Consider the following 21,754-nt stretch of genomic DNA (forward strand, 5'->3'; position numbering starts at 1 on the left):
CAGCAGTAGCCTGCTCTATTAACTTCTATGTATATTACAGTTATTTTGTTTGTATCAGTCAGTCAGTGCTGCTTTTTAATGCAGTAGGTTGGGGTTTTTTTGGAGGAATATTTACTTGTATTGAAAAACATGCTTGCATAATTTCCAGAAACAGATTCTTGCAACCACTTGTGGCTTCTTCACGAGTGACTGATCTATGTACTTACCATAAGTAAAAGGATTTGAATTGTAAATTTCAGCTTGCAGGCTACTAAACCTCATTGACTCTGAGTAGCACCTTGAAGACCCTGGGGATGTTCCTTTAGTTTGGCATTTGAAACTGACACAAATAAAAGACTGAAGGCCAACAGACCACATAAATCATAGCTACAGTGTCAATGCCAATCTAACAAAGGGACTAATAACACACAACTACTGCAAAAAATAAAGACAGCCAGGAAAAGATTTTATTTTAATAGCTGGTATTCAGGATGGCTTACCTGAAGCAGGCTCTTTCATCTCTTCCCCATTGCTTTAGGGGTACACAATCCCTATTTTTCAGGCTGGTGAAATGGGAAGGTTGCCTAGATGCTGATGAAGAAAATGTGAATTTTGCCAGAAGGGATGAGCTTAACCAGACCCACAGCGAGGAAAAAGAGGAACAAGATGCTACCGTGACCCTTGAGTTTAATGTCTCCCACCAGGACCCAGGATATCAATCCAAGGCTCACATGCAAGGTGCCCAGATCAAACTGATCACCACTTGGGAAGCTGGATGGAATGTTACCAATGCTATTCAGGTAAAATGCTTATCTATTCACATTAATCATAATTTTAAACACTTACTCAGTTTTGTTTTGCTTTAACTATATCATCATTTCACAACATTCAGAAGGTTTTTTATTTCATCTCAGATGGTGAATTAATTTATTACTGACATATTTAAACTTTTTTTTACATGAAACTCACACTTTTAAAACAGGGAACAAAGGTCAAAAGGGAGTCCTGGGGGAAGTAGGGACATTATCAAAAGATAGAAAGATTCTGAAAATAATTAAACAAAGTAAAAATAAAGAGATGCTAACTGCTTCTGTGGGTTTGGAATTGCCTTTCCATGTGTACATTTGTATTCAGAGAAAATCAGCAAGTTAAAGAAGGTGGAAATAAATCTGAGATACAATATGTAAATCTCACAAAACCAGAGACAATGTATTTAAGATCAGTTTCATCCCAGGTCTAACTTAACTGATGACTATGAATTTGGACCAAAGAGAATAATAATAAAATAACACTTTTTATTAGACATCAGATTTAAACTTGGTTCCATAATTTTCTTGATGGAAAAAGTGTTTTTTTCATATCCATACATTTCTTTTAAAAACTGCTTTTTCTCTCCCACCTTCTTTTCATTTGAGACATCATACAGTAAGAAACAAATGTCTACAGATATATTTCACATTTAGCATTGTTTATACACTAATCAGTAGCTTGCTTGCAAATTTTCATGACACCTTAAATATGGAAAAAAAACAAAAAAAAACAGTTTTTCCACTGTTGTTGAGACTCTGATAACTTTAATGGACATTTTTTTGTTCATCCTCTTCTAACCCCCCCCCCCCCCAATCTTTTAAACATTGTCTATGTCTCAATGAAGTTTCCATGCTATATCTAATTTAAAATGAATACAAATACAATAAAATTTAAGTCAAAGCAACATATCATATTCTAAATGTGTTTAACTAGGAACATAGACTTGCAATCCTAATACAACAATGGAAATATATTTTGGTGACAAGTCAGTTCTTGCAGCCTCTCAGCATGGTCTGTCAATCAGCACAATGGGCTCGGGGTGAAATCCTGGCCCCAGCACAGTCAATGGGAGTTTTGTCATTGACTTTAATGAAACCATTTCACTTTTGAGATTAAGGGACTTTGTTTCTAGATCCAGTTTTATCAATGCCTTGTTGTGTGACTTTTGTCAAGTCACTTAACCTCTCTACTATTGTTTCCACATCTGAAAAATGTAGGTAATAATTTCAGTCGCTCAAAGTAGTTTAAGACTCCTGGATCTATTTAAATATAATATTATATTACATATTATTAATTATTATAGATTCCAGTATAGAACTAGATATTTAGCAATACAGTAGCAATACTACTTACATATGGCAGATTATTAAAAGATTTTTTAAAAGGACAAAGTAGCTAATCAGTTCAGGAAGAAGGGCTTCAATGAGGGTCTGGCTACACTGCAGTAAATATCCTGTGGCTGGCCCAGGTCAGCTCACTCAGGCTTGCAGATGACCAGTGATGAGCTGCTAAAATCTTAAAAACCAGTTCCCTATAAAAAGTTCTGATTTAAGGGATGTGCCACAGCATGTACTTTTTGTACCAATAGGGTTACCATACATCCGTATTTTCCCAGGAGGAATTTTCCTAGACAGCAATTTAAGAACCGAAAAGCCTGACATGTCCAGGAAAATACGGATGTATGTTAACCCTACCTAAAGTTCTTTTTTAAAAAGATGGGCTTGAACTAGAACTGAGCTCTGTTTCACATGTGTGGGTCGCTGCCACTCCAAGGGGGTGTGCTAGGATGACCAGATGTCCCAATTTTATAGGGACAGTCTCAATTTTTGCGTCTCTTTCTTATATAGCTCCTATTACCCCTCATCCCGTCCCGATTTTTCACATTTGCTGTCTGGTCACCCTAGGATGTGCACATGTGTGGGTCCCAGCTGCTCCCTGCACCCCCTCATTGAAGCAGGTGTGCAGGGTTACTGCCCTGAGAACTGCGGGCACCAGTGGACATGGGGCTGGCTGCAGACAGGGGCATGGGGCAGGGTTAGCTGGAGGCAGGGAGTGTAACACGGGCTGGCTGCAACAGGGGCTGGCTGTGGGCAGGTGATGCAGACGGGCTGACTGCGGGCAGGGGCTGTGGCAGGGGCTGGCTGCGGGTGGCTGTGGGCAGGGGGCGGCTGCGGGCAGGGGGTGGCCATGGCAGTGGCTGGCTGCGGGCAGAGGGCGGCTGCGGGCAGAGGGCGGCTGCGGGTGGCTGCAGGCAGAGGGTGGCTGCAGGCAGAGGGTGGCTGCAGGCAGAGGGTGGCTGCGGGTGTCTATAGCAGAGGCTGGCTGTGCCAGGGGGTGGCTGCGGGCAGGGGGTGTGGCAAAGGGTGGCTGAGGCAGGGGGTGGCCGCGGCAGCGGCTGGCTGTGGGCAGAGGGCGGCTGCGGGCAGAGGGCGGCTGTGGCAGGGGCTGGCTGCGGGTGTCTATAGCAGAGGCTGGCTGTGCCAGGGGGTGGCTGCGGGCGGCTGTGGGCAGGGGGCGGCTGCGGGCAGAGTGTGTGGCAGGGGGTGGCTGCGGGCAGAGTGTGTGGCAGGGGGTGGCTGTGGCAGGGGGTGGCCGTGGCAGCAGCTGGCTGTGGGCAGAGGGCGGCTGTGGCAGGGGGTGGCTGTGGCAGGGGGTGGCTGCGGGTGGCTGCAGGCAGAGGGTGGCTGTGGCAGGGAGTGTCTGTGGCAGGGAGTGTCTGTGGCAGGGGCTGGCTGCGGGAGTCTATAGCAGAGGCTGGCTGTGCCAGGGGTTGGCTGCGGGCGGCTGCGGGCAGAGTGTGTGGCAGGGGGTGGCTGCGGGCAGGGGGTGTGGCAAGGGGTGGCTGTGGCAGGGGGTGGCCGCGGCAGCGGCTGGCTGTGGGCAGAGGGCGGCTGTGGCAGGGGGTGGCTGTAGGCAGAGGGTGGCTGTGGCAGGGGCTGGCTGCGGGTGTCTATAGCAGAGGCTGGCTGTGCCAGGGGTTGGCTGCGGGTGGCTGTGGGCAAAGGGCGGCTGTGGCAGGGGGTGGCTGCGGGTGGCTGCAGGCAGAGGGTGGCTGTGGGAGGGGGTGTGGGCAGGGGGCAGGAGGGGGCGGTACTCACACAGGGAGAGTGGCTGGGAGCAGTCCGAGCAGCAGGACGCAGCTGGGGACTCACCAGGGAGCAGCAGGAGCCCCAGCGCCAGAGGTCCAAGGAGCAGCAGCAGCAACAGGGCCAGGAGGCAGCCCGCAGTGCATCTTAGCGCCCCCTGGCCACCGGGAAGAGGAATACAGGCTTCCCAGCCCGAGCCCATCAAAGCTTCTCTTGCAGGGAAGCCAGTTAACAAATGGTTCTAAAACTGCTTCTAAATTTAACAACCATTCCTGTGAACCAGTGACAACCGGTTCCAGCTCACCCCTGCAGATGAGGGCCAGGATAGGAGGGCTGTTCAGGCTGTAAGGCAATAAAATTGCAGTGTAGACATTTGGTCTTGGGCTGGTGCCCAGCTCTGAGACCCCACGAGGCAGGAGAGTCCCAGATCCAGGTTCCAGCAGAAGTTCTGAACATCTATATTGCAATTTTATAACCCCACAGCCCAAGCGCTGCAAGTCCGAGTCAGCTGACCCAGATGAACTGTGGGTGTTTTGTTGCAGTGTAGATGTGCCCTTAGTGTCTACAGCTTTAAACCCTGCTACTTAGTCTTGTTTGGTCCAGTATTTTAAAACAGAACACAACAGCAAAAGGGGACAAGCTACAGTTTTTCTGTGTTTTGTTTATGGGGGAGCATGAAGGTGGCAAAGTAGGGAATCATTATTTATTTACTAACACGGTTGGAATTTTCTAATGGATATATTGTATGTGGGTAAGTGCAACAGAGCAGATGTGAAATACATTTTGTGTTTTCTTGAACTTCTCTGAAGTATGAAAAAAAAACTTTATGTCTGGTTAGGGGAATACTATAAAATAGGTATCTAAGGCAGAAAAAAATATTGAGTTGACACAGCTCACTGAACATATAAGAATTTGAGGGAATTTCTATGCAAACCTTATAAGGGAAAAACCAGGAGTTATGAATAGATTGATTAAAGCAATCAGAATGCTCTTGACAGGTGGAAACAAGCTCTGTTAAAATGGGAATGACAGTTGTTTTTGCCTTACCCAGAGGAAAGGGCAATGATATTTTGCATGGCAATTAGAGATAAATGTTTAAGTTGAATTTGAAAACACTCTAAGCAGTTATTTAAGTGCACACAATTAATCCACAAATGAAATTATATTATAATCTGGAATTATTTTAAAGATAAGTAACTTTTTGGTCATTATGAAATTCAATAAAGGGGACTCTTTTAGATTGCTTATTAAATAGTACTTATTTGCATTAGAAATGTTTAAGTTTTTTCCTTCAACTGAAGAATGTGAAATTTTGATGATAGCGTTGTTTATGTAAATGATTGTTTCAGAAATGTAAAGTTTCCAAGGAAACATGTTTCATATTCTTCCACTGTACATGCAAATGAAAACCTGTGTGCAGTTAAAACTACATTTAAGAAAAGACATAACCCAAAATTATAAAATAAAGGAATGAAGAAAAGTATACTCTGGTAGAGCGGTTCAAGTTATACTTCTAGCTAGCAACAAAATGGCAAACTTTTACACTGGTTTTCACAGTAGTCTAGATTCTAACAATATGGTAGGACACCTCTACCTCAATATAATGCTGTCCTCAGGAGCCAAAAAATCTTACCATGTTATAGGTGAAACTGCATTATATCAAACTTGCTTTGATCTACCGGAGTGCTCAGCCCCACCTCCCCGGAGCACTGTTTTACCGCATTATATCCAAATTCGTGTTGTGTCGGGTCGTGTTATATCGAGGTAGAGGTGTACCAAAGGAGTCTTTAGATACCAACAGCATGGAAGAGGAGTGTATTCAGAAGAGATGACGTGGTGTGCCAAAGAAAAATAATGTCAAAATAAAAGTCCCACTAAGCCTACTGTGTCCTGAAGTAGTTCAAGTGGGCAGAAAACAGCTATTAGGAAGATGTAAAATAAAGTATCCCATCACTACTTTAACTTATAACCCAATTGAGATGGGCTTCCCCAGAACTCTCAGCAGCACAGACAAAGCTCAGGGCTGCAGAAAACTCATCTGTCCTACCAAACAGTTTCAAAGTGCTTTCAATAGTGTGAAACTCACTCCTTTTTACATTTAAAATATAGTTGGGATGGGTTCCCTCCAGGTGCCACCTGGAACTGGGGTATCACTGAGCCATCTGACCCACCAGCCAGGGCTCCCTCTCACACGATGTTGCCATGACAAATTGCAAAGCCCCTCCAAGCTTGCACTTTCACCAGCATTCACACAGATAGGGACACACCCAGCTGCAGTCACTTACAAGCTCTCTAAGCACCAGCCTCAGACCAGTGTTCCCTCTAATTTTTTCCATTGATGTGTGGAATGAATTTTGTTACGTTCACCAATATGGAGGTAATGTGTGATGTGAGAATAACAAAATTTATGTAGCAGGTTGGGGCCAAGGGGTTCAGAGTGCGAGAAGGAGCTCAGGGCTGGGAGCAGAGGGTTGGGGTGCAGGGGCTGATGGCTCCAGCAGGGGGTGTGGGCTCTGGAGTGGGGCTGGGGATGAGGGGCTCAGGGCTGGGGAAGAGGGTTGGAGTTCAGGCTAGGTGAGCTGTGGATAGGGATGTTGGCTCTGGGATGGGGCCAGGGATGAGGGGCTCAAGGCTGGGGCAGGGGGTTGGGGTTTGGGGAGGTGAAGGTGCCATCTGGAGGTGTGGGCTCTGGGATGGGGCTGAGGAGCTTGGGGTACAGTGGGGCTCCCCAGGGCTATGGTGGGGAGAGAGGACTCCTCCCAGCCCTCTCTCCCTGCAGCAGCACCTGGGCTGGGGGGGAGGGGCACCTGTCCCCTGGCAGGTTCAGGGCTGGGCTGGGTCAGGACCAGGGGAAGAGTGCCTGTCCCTCAGCCACAGCAGGTTCAGGGTCAGGCTGGGTCAGGGCTGGGGGAGGGGCACCTATGCCCCGGTCGCAGCAGGTCTGGGGCTGGGCTGGGTCAGGGCCTGGGGAGGGGCAGCACAGCTGGTTCAGGGCTTGGAGAGAGGCATCTCTCCCCACCACAGCCCTGAGCGCCTGCATGGCACTTTATAGGCAACTGCATGGCTGTGCAGCCATACAGCTTAGAGGGAACTTACCCTAGGACCCCAGAGCAGTACCATCCTGCCCTGGTCAAATCTGGACAGAATATGGGTTTAAACCCACTCTGCCTCTCCGTCAATGTGAAGACACACTAGTGATAATCAAGCTGAGATTTTCCCTAGACACTTTAGTCAAATGCACAGTGGTTTGGATTAAAATATAAAATAAGTTTATTAACTAGAAACAGATAGATTTTAAGTGATTATAAGTGATAGCAAACAGTTCAAAGCAGATTACCTAGTAAATAAACAAAATCACAAACTGAGCTTAATATACTAGATAGGTAGGATATTGTCATGGTATAATTCCCCACTCTGAACCTTAGCGTCCAAGAGATGAGGTACCAGCATGAATTCCTCTAAGCTCAATTACCAGCTTAGAACCTGTAGCGCTGCCAACAACCAGGAATTTCAGTGCCTGGTACACTCTAGTCCCCCCAAAACCTTGCCCGGGGACCCCCCAAGACCCAGACCCTCTGGATCTTAACACAAGGAAAGTAAACCCTTTCCCCCCACCGTTGCCTCTCCCAGACTTCCCCTCCCTGGGTTACCCTGGAAGATCGCTGTGATTCAAACTCCTTGAATCTTAAAACAGAGAGGAAAATCCACCTTCACCCCTCCTTCTCCATCCCCCTCCCAGACTCTCCTTGAGAGAGAAAGTAATCCTAACAAAGAGAGAAAATTAAGCTCTCTCTCCCCCTTCTCTCCTTTCTCCCCACCAGTTCCCTGGTGGATCCAGACCCAGTCCCCTGGGGTCTCACCAGAATAAAAAAAACCATCAGGTTCTTAAACAAGAAAAACTTTTAATTAAAGAGAGAAAAGCAGTAAAAATTACCTTTGTAAATTTAAAATGGAATAGGTACAGGGTCTTTCAGCTATAGACACTGGGAATACCCTCCCAGCCTAAGTATACAAGTACAAATTAAAATCTTTTCAGCCAAATACACATTTGAACTCCTTCCAGCCAAATACACATTTGAACTCCTTCCAGCCAAATACATATTTGCAAATAAAGAAAACAACCATAAGCCTAACTCGCTTTATCTACCCAGTACTCACTATTCTGAACTTATAAGAGCCTGTATCGGAGAGATTGGAGAGAAAACTGGTTGCACGTCTGGTCCCTCTGAGCCCCCAGAGTGAACAACAACCAAAAACTAACAGCACACACAAAACTTCCCTCCCTCAAGATTTGAAAGTATCCTGTCCTCTGATTGGTCCTCTGGTCAGGTGACAGCCAGGCTCACTGTTCTTGTTAACCCTTTCCAGGCAAAAGAGATATGAAGTACTTCTGTTCCATTAACTCTTAACTATCCGTTTATGACAGATATGAATTAGCAAATCCTTACCCTGAGTGATAGACTGGCAGATTCTTAAGGCACAAGCTGCCTGGGCTTTCCAGCTTGGATTTCCCAGGTTTTCATACACAGACTAGAAATCCCTTTAGCCTGGGAACATCACTTCCCCCCCGTTCAGTCTTTATTCCTCATGTGGTTCCAGGTGTGTTGTTGTAGGGAGAGCGAGTTCCCCTTATGCTGTCCTTTTCACCCTTTTATATTTTCTTCCCACTAACTGGAAAGCTCTTTTGCTGTGACCTGGGTCAAACAGCTCCTATTGTGTAGTGCTATCTCTGAGAGATTTCTATTGTACACAGTTCCTGGGTCTTGGGGGTCCCCGGGCAAGGTTTTGGGGGGACCAGAGTGTACCAGGCACTGAAATTCCTGGTTGGTGGCAGCGCTACAGGTTCTAAGCTGGTAATTGAGCTTAGAGGAATTCATGCTGGTACCCCATCCACTTGTGCTTGTGTGCATTTCCTCAGTAAGCCATTAACATTGTTTGTGTTTTTTACTGTTGTACCTGAAAGGCTGCTTGTGGGTGTTTTCAACCTCACAACATGTTTCAGTAACACATACATAGCTAAACTTCATAACTTCACATACAACGATAGCCCATACATTCCAGCAGGATATTAATGTCTAGCAGATCAAGAATTTTAGAATGATATCTCAAGGCATACTTTGTACAAAACATATTCTAATTACATGAGAGTGGTGAATATTGGGGTGCCTGTGTGTCACAACAGTGTAATGTATAAATGTTCAATTACTGAAAATATATTAACCATATATACATAGCCAGAGCCTTACCTAGTGTAAAGTAGCAGAACTTCATTGAGTTCAATGGATCTCTACTGATTGACAGCAGCCTAAGACCTTATTCTATATGTTTTGTAAAATGTATTGATTATATTTTATACCTGTCTCATGTAACAATACATTCCAATAGATGCAGTATTAAATCGTATTACATTTGTGGATAATGATACCATAGTCAGAGTATCAATTTTATATTTTTATATCTGGTTTATATATGCATTTGAACTTGTAGCTATAAATCAGGAGTTTTCAAACTGGGGTCAAGACCCCTAGGGGGTCATGATATTATTACATGGGGGATTGTGAGCTGTCAGCTTCCACCCCAAACCCCGCTTTGCCTCCAGCCTTTATAATAATGTTAAATATAAAAAAGTGTTTTTAATTTATAAGGGGGGAGGTTGCACTCAGACGCTTGCTGTCTGAAAGATGTCACCAGTACAATAGTTTGAGAACCACTGCTATAAAGAATTCATACAGTTACAACATCTCTGGCATACAAACAAAAGGAATCCATGGATCCAATTTTAATATTTAATGTTCTCATTGATGAGAATATAGTTTCCATATAGGGGTATATGATGATAAATTTTTATCTGTGACCTTTTATGGTGTTCACCTGAGTAGATGTGATAGTTGATATTTCTCTTTCTTCCATGGTTTCAGCTGCCTTCATCACACTAGCGATAACGTTAAATCCTTAGAGACATTGAACACCACAAATGGAATGTGCAGGGGACCTGCACCTCCAAGGACCAGGGATCAGGTTTGCACAGACATTCAGGCCCAGTAGGGCTTTCCAGGTGTCCAGTTTTCACTTGGAACACCTAGTCAAAAAGTGACACTGGCAGCTCCGGTCAGTACCGCTGACCAGGGCATTAAAAGTGCAGATGGCGTGGGGCTGGCAGGCTCCCTACCCGGCTCTGCATGGCTCCTGGGAAGCAGCCATCATGTCCCTCTGGCTTGTAGGCATAGGTGGTTCTATGTGCTGCCCCCCTCCTCAAGCACTGGCACCGCAGCTGCCATTGGCCAGGAACCATGCCCAGTAAGTGCTGCTTGGAACCTACAATGCTCATCCACTCCTGCACTCCAACCCCCTACCCCATCCCTGAGCCACCTCCTCCATCCCAAACCCCTCATTCCTAGCCCCACCACAGAGTCTGCACCCCCAACCCCAGAGCCCTTACTCCCCCATTACCCACTCCCTGCCCCAGCCTTGATCCCCCTTCCCACACCCTGAACCCCTCATTTCTGACCCCACCAGGAGCCTGCACCGCAGCCCAGAGCCTGTACCCCTCCCACACCCCAATCCCTTTCCTCAGCCCAGAGCCCTCTCCCACACTCCAAACCTCTCATCCCTGGCCCCACCCCCAACCAGAGCCCTCACCCCCTTACACACCTCAGCCCCCTGCCCCAGCGCAGTGAACATGAGCAAGTGAATGAGGGTGGGGAAGAGCAAGAGACAGAGGGATGCGGGATGGAATGAATGAAGGGCGGGGCATCGGAGAAGAGATGTGGAAGGGGTAGGGCCTCCAGCAAGGAGTGGGGCAAGGGTGTTCAGTTTTCTGAGGTTAGAAAGTTTGCAACCCTAAAGCCCACAGGGTGCCTATCTGCATTTTTAGCTGCCTTTTAAATCTGTCCCCAGGTCCTTAATTGCACCACAGAATCCCAACATAGATTTTCCTCCTTAAATTCAAGTAGTTTACACACCTGGGCTTAATTTATACCCCTTAGAACTCCACTGTAGAGCTTGGCCCAAATTATTCATTTTCCATATTCAAAGTTGAAGAACAAGGGCCCACTCCAGTATTTCTGACCAGAGCAGTAAGTAAAGCTACTGCAGCGTTTGGGTTACACACTGAAATTAGAGTAAGTCAGTCATACTTTGAAAGAATTTATAGAAGCCTGAGCAATAAAGATACAACAGCATTTCCCATCACGGGCTGGTTTTGAGAATTCAAACGGAGAGGTCTCCTGCTGATAGAAACAATCAGCTTTCCTAGAGTCTGATCCAGAAGCAGCCAATCAACAAACATTTCAGTTCCCAAAGATGGCCTGCACAAAGCAAAGCCCAAACCCAGAGTAATGTGCATGCAGTGTACAGAGACCAATCAACCTGAATCTACCTCAACCAGCCCTGGCAATATTGGCCCCTCCACGCTTTACAGGTTTGCACTCAGAGTACATCTATGATCAGCAATCCTAACAAAGTTTGGGGCCCGGAGAGCACCTTTCTCAAATCAGAGTTGTATTACAATCTCTGATTGAATGTCACCATTATGTAATACATTGTCAACATAACATCACTTCAGGGATGAGGGAACCGTGACTGCAGGCTGTGTCTCTGGTTCTCTCTTCTCCCTTGTGAACAAGCCAGCCACCTCCGAAGGCCAGGGCTCTCTCAGTCAAATTACCAAAACAGACTATTAAGTTCAACACCAGCTCCCTGGGGCTTGATTTATTAAGATAACAAAATATTCAAAATAAAAGTTCTCAAATCTCAGCAAGTCCATGCTCCCAGTCTTCTTGTTGTGGGTCTCCCAGGCCTTCCTTTCCTGGGGCCTCTTCCCTGAAAACTCAGGGTCCCCTGCTGGAGTCTACTTGCTCCCAGCCAACGTTCCCTGCTTTAGCAGGCCTCTGCCACTGTCGCAGACTCTGCAGTCTCTCTCTCTGCAGCTTCCTGCAGCTCTTTACAGGAGAATCAGCTCCTCCATACCCAGCTCATACTACTAAATAAATGCCACACTCCATTGGGGTGCCAGGCAGGGCTAATTGTACAGGGATGGTCAGTTCTAGGCCTCCAAGCCTTAAAGGGCAAGCCCACCATTACATACGTTCTATTAGGGCAAGGATTCTGGACAGATCTATGCCACCCCACTGATGCCACCAGTTCATGGGGCATGAGTATTGTCAGGGGAAGGAATTTTGCCAGGGTATTCCAATGCTCTGACTATTTCCAGCCACTAGAATCACCCATAAAAGCCATTACACAGTCCTCAGGATTGTGCTACCCTGTACCATAGGCCAACTCCATTATATTTTAATATGCAAACGGAAAAGTTACATAACCTTTCCCCACACAGGAACTCCAATTATGTTCAGGGTTTGGCTTAAACCTAACCATTCCATTGGTAAATCAAATTGTTTTTGCTATGTAGTTTAAGTCAGTTATCAGAGGTCTGATAAATATTGAATACAAGTACATTGAATTTAAAATGCAGGCTCAGTTTTAAATTTGAATATCTTTATTGCTGATTTAAGACAAATCTTTTATTTTTAATGTATTTTTATGTGAATAAAACTATCTAATGTTACATCTTTTTGATAGCAATAGCTGGAAGCAGTGTTATGATGATGTTATAAAGATGGTATTTCTGATGCTGAACTGCAGTTCTTCTGCCATGCCTCACCCTCTGGTGTGTCTACACTTAAGGTGGCATGTAGAGTACATGTATTGCATGACCTCTCAGCACAGGTATAAACAGCAGTGTAGACAGCAAGGCACAGCTAAGAGGAGTACAGTAAAGATGTATCTTAAGATATGGACCCTACACAGCTCTCTGCATGCCAATGCAGTGCCTCCCTATCCATCTACACTGCTAACTTCAGCAGCATAGTGTCCCACGGCCAGAGCCTTTCCCTGCTGCAGTGAAAGATTCTGACAGGGACAAAAGGGACTGCAATGTGTAGCTACACATGTATCTTTCATGTAGACAAGACCTGTGCTTGAGGATAGGAAGGAGGAGACCATCCCAGGAGGCGTTCTTGAAGAGAGTGGACCTAATCCCAACTACCTTGCACTCAGTAAACTCATTTACATACAAATGGACCTAATGAAGGTTTCTTGGACAATAGGCAATGCCAGATTTTTTAACTCTGAAGTGCTTGAAGTGTGACCCATTGCAATTCATAGTTTGTTGTGAGGAGGAATGAAAGGAACTTATATGTATAAGAGCATGCTACTGATAGAACAATCTTTAGAATATCTTGCTGCCAGGATAGGGATTCCCTTTTTATATGAACACATAGTCAACATGAGAAGAGGGTGGCAGATTCAGCCCAAAATAGTTAAGATAAGTAATGGCTAAAATAGATTTTCATCAAATGAGTGCAAAACATTGCAGTAATAGACATTTTATTTTATAGGCATTACACCATTTAAAACTGTAAAAATCATAAACAGGACAAACTAGTGTTCACGTACCATGACAAGGGTTTTGCACAGACAATAAATGTGCTGTGATCTATAGACAGAGTAAGCTTGGATTGAATAGATCACTCGGTCAAAGCCCCAAACTTTAAAGAGACCCTCACTTCATTCCAAAGGCTTTCCCAACTTTGAAAACACTAGGACTTGGTGCAGAAAAGAGATCCTTCACTCCCTCAACCCAAGGAAATAGCTGATCCACATTTCTGCTGCAGAAAAACAAAAGTCACTGTAATGCCTACATTTCTGGCTGATCAGTCTTCTGTAACCTTTGTAGGAAGCTGCATAAAAATGAATTGGCACTTTTTCTCCCTCTTATTCTCAGTTGGCTCCAGGCTTTTTATAGTACTGTAACAGGCAAGTTTGGATTTCTGTAACTGATATTTATTTTACCTGCTTCCTTTTACAGTTGTGATATTCAAGAAACTCCTCTCTTACTAAGAATGTTGTGGCCTATCTAGTTTTCTTTCAGATGAAAGCCAAAATTACAATTACTTGTTCCTCATACGCAGTCCTCCAGCTATGCTATAAAACACCTCAGATATATATGTGTGCACACATGCACTTCTGCAGGCCAAAAACCACATTGGTACACAACTACATTTGATTGAAACCATAAATCTTCTTACTCTCTGAACTATATCCTATCTGAAATCTCAGAGAACTAATCTGTTTTAATGAACAACTTTTAGACACACAATTCATTCCTCTTAAGAGAGTAAAGCTAAAGAACATAGATGCCAGAAAACAGTGATAGACAGCAGAAAGGCTAGCACTTTTACAGCCAAGAATTTTTTCCTACTCTATAGTAACACACTCCCCTACAATTAACAAATTGTCTGTGGGAACTGGGCAGTGAACAAGGTCTTAAAATAAAGAAGGGTGACCCCTAGTGTTTGTCTAGAAATAAAGATTGATTCAAACCAACAATCTTCCCCATTACAGAAGCTGAAGTTGAAGAATTCAATGCTGTAAGTGACATGCACCTAAATTACTACATTATCTATTATTAGTAGAATTAGTATTAGTGCTATATTAAAAGAATTTCCAAATGGCAAAACTTCTTCCCCACCATGCATACATGGTTAGTCTACAATTCACCCCGGGCGTGTAACTCTAGCAGCAGCAGATTCACTAGAAAAGGCACAAGCTCTGCCTCAATGAGCAAATGGAGCTATTCAAGAAAATAAGGAAAAGCCCCAAACACTGATTACGCACTTTATTGAGGATGACAAATTGTACCCTAGACTCAGCAATAGTGAGCTGTATGAAATGCACCTAAAGCTACATGGAAGAAATCAAAGCTTTTTTTCCTGACAGTGTTTCTTACTTGGCAGAAACATATCCCTGTCTGCTTGGCCAGTAGCATCATGCCATATGGAAAATATAGCTTTTACCAAACAGCCAGCTCAACATCTGAATCTAATATGTACTTCACGAAAACATAAATACATGAATCCAAGTGGATGAAACAACACATATTAGCTCATATACACATTATCTGTACATTCATTTTCTTTCGGGCTATTTCCTCTGTTGAGACAAATTATAGTACAAATAGATGTTTTTGTCAGCCCCCTCAGCTAGCATTTTAGTGGCTGTATGGTGCCAACTGCTGCAAGAGTTGCAGCCCTTTCTTTTACAAGAGAGCTGCCCCTCGTGACAAACACTTTTTTATCATTCTGTTTTCCCCTCCAGAAACATGTTTTGTTCAAGCTGGGTCCACGCTCATGTACCACTCAACAGTCCCTTGTATGAAGAACATCCCTTATTTTGATACCCAAATGTACCTGTGTTCCACATGGACCAGTTGTTCTTCCTTAGATTACTGTAATCTACATATATGGATCGCAGAAATCATGAATAATTCAACTGAAATGAGAAAAAATGTGTATGGATAAAACAAAGGATGACTCCAACATCCTTTTAACTTTCCTATACTAATAGTCATCATGCCTCTCATTTTCAGTCTTTGCCCCACATTTGGGTTTTGGCACTGAGCGGGTATTCCCTCTCAATTTGTTTTAAAATCTCCTCAATATCTCTTCATGACCTTCTGCAGCTCGGTGCTCTTCTTATGAGACTTAGAAGTTTAATGGAAATCCCAAGTCTAAAGCCTGAAAAATTACTTTTCATGGGGTGTCTCATTAGGGCTCTCCATTCCCATTCTTCTTGTTTTTGCTGCCTTCTGATTTTTCCACCTCTAATGGGTAGTCACCCACCTCCAATTTGTTGGTGATCATCTCAGATTTAAAATTCAATCTAAAATATGTGCACAAAATGCAGGCATCCCTCTTTGCTGCTTGCGAGGGAGGGATTTTACCTCCCCTCTGCTATCCCCTGGCTGCTGGGAGCTCCCCCCTCCCTTCACACACACACACTAACTAGGCAGGATAAGCTGTTGCACTATTTGTATTTTCTTTCCATGGCCCCACGCAGCCTCCTGTCTCCCATCTATCCCTACATTCACTTACTTCCCATATTTCCCTTAGTTTCCTACCCATCACTTTCTCTGTCTCTACTATGCCACATTCCCCTGCTCCCCCAGACTGCCTCTTACCCTCACATTCCCCTACATCTATCAGTTTCCCAACTACCACCCATATCCCCCTCCACTCACCTCACTCTTCCTCCTGCTCCATCCACTTCCCCTTGATTCCTCATAATTTCCTGTCCTGTGCCTCTCCACTCCCAGCTACACCCCTCCCCCCAATCTGTTTCCTGTCACTTTCAAAGTCTCTTGTCCCATGTCTGGATCTCATAATGCTGACTACCAGGCTACCATCCTTCCTGAGTCCAGTCCGCTCAGCCCCTTTGGAAACAGTGGGAGAGGGAAGCCAATGCTGGGGGCAGTCTCACCTCCACCTGCAAACATTAATGAGACATAGGAGCCAGCATGCGGAGGATTCAGTCCCAAAGACAATAATGGGAGATGACAGCCATTCTGGAGAAAGGCGAAACTTCACAAGATTCAAAGCATACATTAGACACTAATGTGAACCCCTAAAAAGCCTAAACATTGCAAGACAGGCAATAAAATCATGACAGCTGGCCATACTGAGATCTGCAAAGGGGCAGATCTCCCAGCCAGACTTAGAAGATGCATCTGCATCCACTTGCAAACCTTTGCATGAAAAATCAGAATGATAGTTGGATTTGTGATGGCCAGGAAAACTGTGTGGTGAATTGCCTGCAAGGTGCAAAGTTTGTGGACCTCTTGAGACATCTAGACAGACTTATATGTAGTGCTGGGGAGGAGCTGCTGGTCATGGTACATGTAGGTAACAATGACATATGGAAAGGTAGGAGAGAGGTTCTGGAGGCAAAATCTAGGCTATTAGGTGAGAGATTAAAGCCGAGGACCTTCATGATAGTGTTGTCTGAAATGCTTCCAGTTCCATGTGCAGGGCCGGTAATACAGGCAGAATTGCAGGGTCTCAATGGGTGAATGAAATGGGTTAATGAGACAATGATGTTTAGAGGGAGGATTGAGGTTTATTAGGAACTGAGGAACCTTTTGGGAAAGAAGGAGGCTATACAAGAAGGATGGGCTCCACCTAAATCAAAATGGAACCAGGCTGCTGACATGTAAAATTAAAAGGGTCAGAGAGGAGTTTTTAAACTGAGGGCTGGGGGAAAGCTGACAGGTGCGGAGGAGCACACAGTTCAGATGCATCCCTTGGGGAGGACTTATTAAAGGGGATACTCTATATCCCATTAAAGAGGACAGGATAGAAGTTGATATAGTACAAGTAGATACTGAAGAGAAGCAATCAAACAAAAAAGAGCCCCATTCAATTACGTCACTTGAAGGCAGACAACTAAATACTGACAATTTTCATAAGCCTTAGTGTACAAATGCAAGAAGTCTAAATATTAAGATGGGTGAATTTGAAAGCCTTGCATTAAATGAGGATATTGATATAATAGGCATCACAGAAATTTAGTGGAATGATGATAATCAATGGGACACAGTGATATCAGGGTACTAACTATATAGAAATGACATAGTAGGTCACACTGGTGGTGGGGGCGGTTGTGGTAGTGGTTAGAGAGGCTACAAAAGCAGAAAACTCCAGCTAGTCCTGGAACCCACAAGGGGAGAGGTGATTCTTGATTTAGTCCTAAGTGGCACTATCCAGGGGGTGCCATGAGGGTCCACAGGGGACTGCCCCCTCTGTGGTAGTTGTGACATCTAGTGGTAAAGGTCCCCAAGGCTGCTCTTTCTCTCAGGGCAGCAATGCCATGGGGCACATGTCCACAGAGGCCACCCTTTCTCTCAGGGAAGCAATGCCCAGTATCAGTAGTCCAAGGCATTAGCCTCTAGTACCAATACTACTAGACAGCAGGGCCAAGCAGTGCAGGGAGGGTAGGGGAACCCAAGCCCTTCCTACTCCACCAGGTTCTTACCCAAGGCTCTATGAAACCAATCACCTCAAAGGAAGGATCAGGTCTGCATGTCTCCTGACACATCCCTTGGGTTGCTTCTTACCCTTGAGCTCACCTCAGGCATCTCCTCAGCTGGCAGCAGCTCGGTGTCCCCTTCTATCCCTGCAGTCAACTGGTTCTCTGCAGCATAGACAGGGTCCTTGGTCTCAGCCATCTGGAGTCTTGTAGGAGCCTACAGCACACATTCGCTCTCCTCCTCAGCCATACCAAACTGAGCCAAGCTGAGCTGCTTCCTTTTATATGCTCCCTCCACTGGGAGCATGCACAGCAAGGGCAAGAGGGAGTGGCCACTTGGGCCCAAAGTAATTGGTTAACCCCTGCCTGATCAGTATGGGGTTGGTACAGCCTGTCCCACGCACAAAGAATCTAGTCCAAGAGGTGAACATGGCTGAACAGCTCATAATAATGACAATAATGTAATTAAATTTACTATCCTTGGGGGGAGGTGTCACTGGGCATTTCACGCATTACTGGAGCACCTCCTTCTGGCAGCATCTGGGGATTAGCTCTGCTAGGTCAACACCGCTTCCTGCAGTTGCACCCCGTCACTCTCTCAGTCTCACTCTCTTAGAATTCAACTGCTCCCACTTTCTGGCTTGGCCCTCCAAGGATATTGCATGCATCTAAGTCTTCTCTTTCATTGCAACCTTAACCATGCCACTGGGTTCCAGCTCAGGGACCCTACAAATAGCAGTCAAGGTCAGCACAATCTTATCCCTTACTACTGTATCCCTGGGCTACTTTCTACTTTGTCGTCTCACCTTGACAGTAACTGAGCATCTCTCTTTCTGCAGCCTGCTTCTACTCTCAGCTGCAGAACTTTATACAGGCCCTCCTGTTCCTATCCAGCTGAGCTCCCTCATTACTCCCCGTTTCTTCCTCCAGGAGAAGCCTAGATGATTATTAGGCCCCCTTGGCCATTTTAACCCCTTCAAGCCTTGTGTGGGGTGGACAGCCCATCACAGGGGGGAAATACCAGTGAAACCCCCCACCATAGCATTTAACTTCAAAAAGTGGAACTACACAAAAAAGAGGAGCCTAGTTAAATGGAAATTAAAAGGAATAGTCACAAAAGTGAAATGCCTGAAAGCTACATTAAAAAATGTTAAAACACCAGAATATAGGCTCAAACTGTATGTATACCCCAGATTTTTTAAAAACAGCAAGAGGATCAAAAAAAATACCATCATGGCTAAACAGAGTACAAAAGACAGCTAAAGACAAAAAAAGGCATCTTTTAAAAATTGGAAGTCAAATCCTACTGAGGTGAATTGCAAGGGACATAAACTCTGGCAAGTCAAATGTAAAAGTATTATTAGGCAGGGCAAAAAAGAATTTGAAGAGCAACTAGCAAAAGATACAAATACTATCAGATTCAGGAAGCCTGCTAAACAATCAGTGGGGCCACTGGATAATCAAGGTGGTACAGGAGCTCTCAAGGAACACAAGGCCATTGCAGAGAAGCTAAATGAATTCTTTACATCAGCCTTCACTGCAGAGATTATGAGGGAGATTCCCACACCTGAGCCATTCTGTTTAGGTGAAAAATCTGAGGAACTGTCCCAGACTGAGGTGTCAGTAGCGGAGGTTTTGGAACAAATTGATTAATTAAACAGTAATAAATCAAGAGGACCAGATAGTGTCCCCCCAAGAGATCTGAAGGAACTCCAGTATGAAACTGAGGAACTACTAACTGTGCTATGTAACCTCTCACTTAAATCAGCCTCTGCATCAGATGACTGGAGGATAGCTACATTAATGCCAATTTTTTTGAAGTCTCCAGAGGTGATTCTTGTAATTACAAGTCAGTAAGCCTAATTTCAGTACCAAGCAAATTGGTTGAAACTATAGTAAAGAACAGAATTACCAGACACATAGATCAACACAATATGTTAGGGAAGAGTCAACACAGCTTTTGTAAAGGGAAATCATGCCTCACCAATCTATTAGAATTGTTTGAAGGGGCAACAACCATGTGGACAAAGGTGAGAGGTAAATAGTAGGGTCCCCCAAGGATTTGTACCAGGACTAGTACTGTTCAACTTATTCATAAATGATTTGGGAAAAGGGGTAAACAGTGAGGTAGCAAAGATTGCAGATGATACAAAGTTACCCAAGATAGTTAAGTCCAAAGCTGACTATGAAGAGTAACAAAAGGATCTCACAAAACTGGGTGACTGGGCAACATGACAGATGAAATTCAATGTTGATTAATGCAAATTAATACACACTAGAAAACAATCCCAACTCTACACATAAAATGATGGGGTCTAAATTAGCTGTTATCACGCAAGAAAGAGATCTTGGAATCACTGTGGATAGTTCTCTGAAAACATCTGCTCAATGTTCAGTGGCAATCAAAAAAATGTCACAGAAAGTTAGGATCCATTAGGAAAAGGATAGATAATATGACAGAAAATATCATAATGCCACTACATAAAGCCATGGTAAATCTACACATTAAACACTGCATGTAGTTCTGGTCAACTCATCACAAAAAAGGTATATTGGAATTGGAAAAAGTATAGAAAAGGGCAAAAAAATGATTAAGGTATATGGAACAGCTTCCATATGAGGAGAGCTTAACAGGGCTGGGGCTGTTCAGCTTAGAAAAAAGATGAGTAAGGAGCGATATGATGGAGGTCTATAAAATCATGAATGGCGTGAAGAAAATGAATAAGGAATTTCTACTTACCCCTTCACTTAATACAAGAACCAGGAGTCACCCAATGAAATTAACAATCAGAAAGTTTAAAAAAGAAGTACTTCTTCACACAATGCATAGTCAACCTGTGGAACTCATTGCCAGGGGATGTTGTGAAGGCCAAAGGTATAACTGGGTGCAAAAAAGAATTAGATAAATTTATAGAGGATAGTTCATCAGTGGCTGTTAGCTAAAATGATCAGGAATGCAACCCCATCCTCTGGGTGTCCCTAATCCTCTAGAACGGTGGTTCTCAGTCAGGGGTATGCAGAGGTCTTCCAGACGGTACATCAACTCATCTAGATATTTGCCTAGTTTTACAACAGGCTATCTAAAAAGCACTAGCAAAGTCAGTACAAACTAGAATTTCATACAGACACTTACTTGTTTATACTGCTCTCTATATAAACACTAAAATGTAAGTACAATATTTATATTCCAATTGATTTATTTTATAATTATATGGAAAATGAGAAAGTAAGCAATTTTTCAGTAATGCTGTGCTGTGACACTTTTGTATTTTTATGTATGATTTTGTAAGCAAGTAGTTTTTAAGTTAGGTGAAACTTATGGGTACTCAAGACAAATCAGACTCCTGAAAAGGGTACTGTAGTCTGAAAAGGTGAGAGCCACTGCTCTAGAAGCTGGGATTGGATGATAGGGGATGGATCAGTCAATAGATTGCCCTGTTCTGTTCAGTACCTCTGAAACATCTGGCACTAGCCACTGTCAGAAGACAGGATACTGGGCTGGATGGACCATGGCCATTCTTATGTTCTTAATTCTCTTTTTTAATTGACAAGCCTCCACACTGATTGTTTTAGAAGTAGTAGGATTTGTATTATAATATTACCTACAGACCCCAACCAGGGATCAGGACCATGTTACCCCAGCGCTCTACACCAAAGATGAAAAGACAGTTCCTGCCTGAAAGACCTACCTTCCAAGTGTACTTTGACTTGAGACTTTTTTATTTTTTAAAGCAAGGCTAAGTCTTCAGCAGACATTTGATATACCATATGCCAGAGCTGGCAGTACATAACATTCCAAATTCAAAAGGTAATAACTTTTATAAAGTACATGCTCTGCAACCCAGTGTCCCTGCTTATGGCCCTGTAACCCTCATTCCCATTCCTGTTTGATCATTTGTTGTTCCCTGAATTTAGTTTAAAAAAAATATTAAAAGAAAAAAAACCCTCTATTTTGGCACTGAGTGTTAGATTTCAGCTAGGGAGTCCATTAAACTAAGTTGTATTTCTTTCCTGTT

At 44.2% G+C, this 21,754-nt stretch overlaps 1 protein-coding gene across 1 annotated transcript in view; it reads left to right on the plus strand.

Moving 5' to 3' along the window:
• The first annotated feature begins 698 nt into the window (after positions 1–698).
• Positions 699–21,754, plus strand: part of LOC127049214 (vesicular inhibitory amino acid transporter-like) — a 41,041-nt gene continuing 19,985 nt past the window's right edge. Inside the window, exon 1 of the mRNA XM_050949788.1 lies at positions 699–779. Within this exon, the coding sequence (XP_050805745.1) occupies positions 711–779 (69 nt within the window). The 5' untranslated portion in view covers positions 699–710. The remainder of the gene's footprint in view (positions 780–21,754) is intronic.

Source organism: Gopherus flavomarginatus, chromosome 4 (assembly GCF_025201925.1).
Source record: "Gopherus flavomarginatus isolate rGopFla2 chromosome 4, rGopFla2.mat.asm, whole genome shotgun sequence".
Taxonomy (NCBI): Eukaryota; Metazoa; Chordata; order Testudines; family Testudinidae; genus Gopherus; species Gopherus flavomarginatus.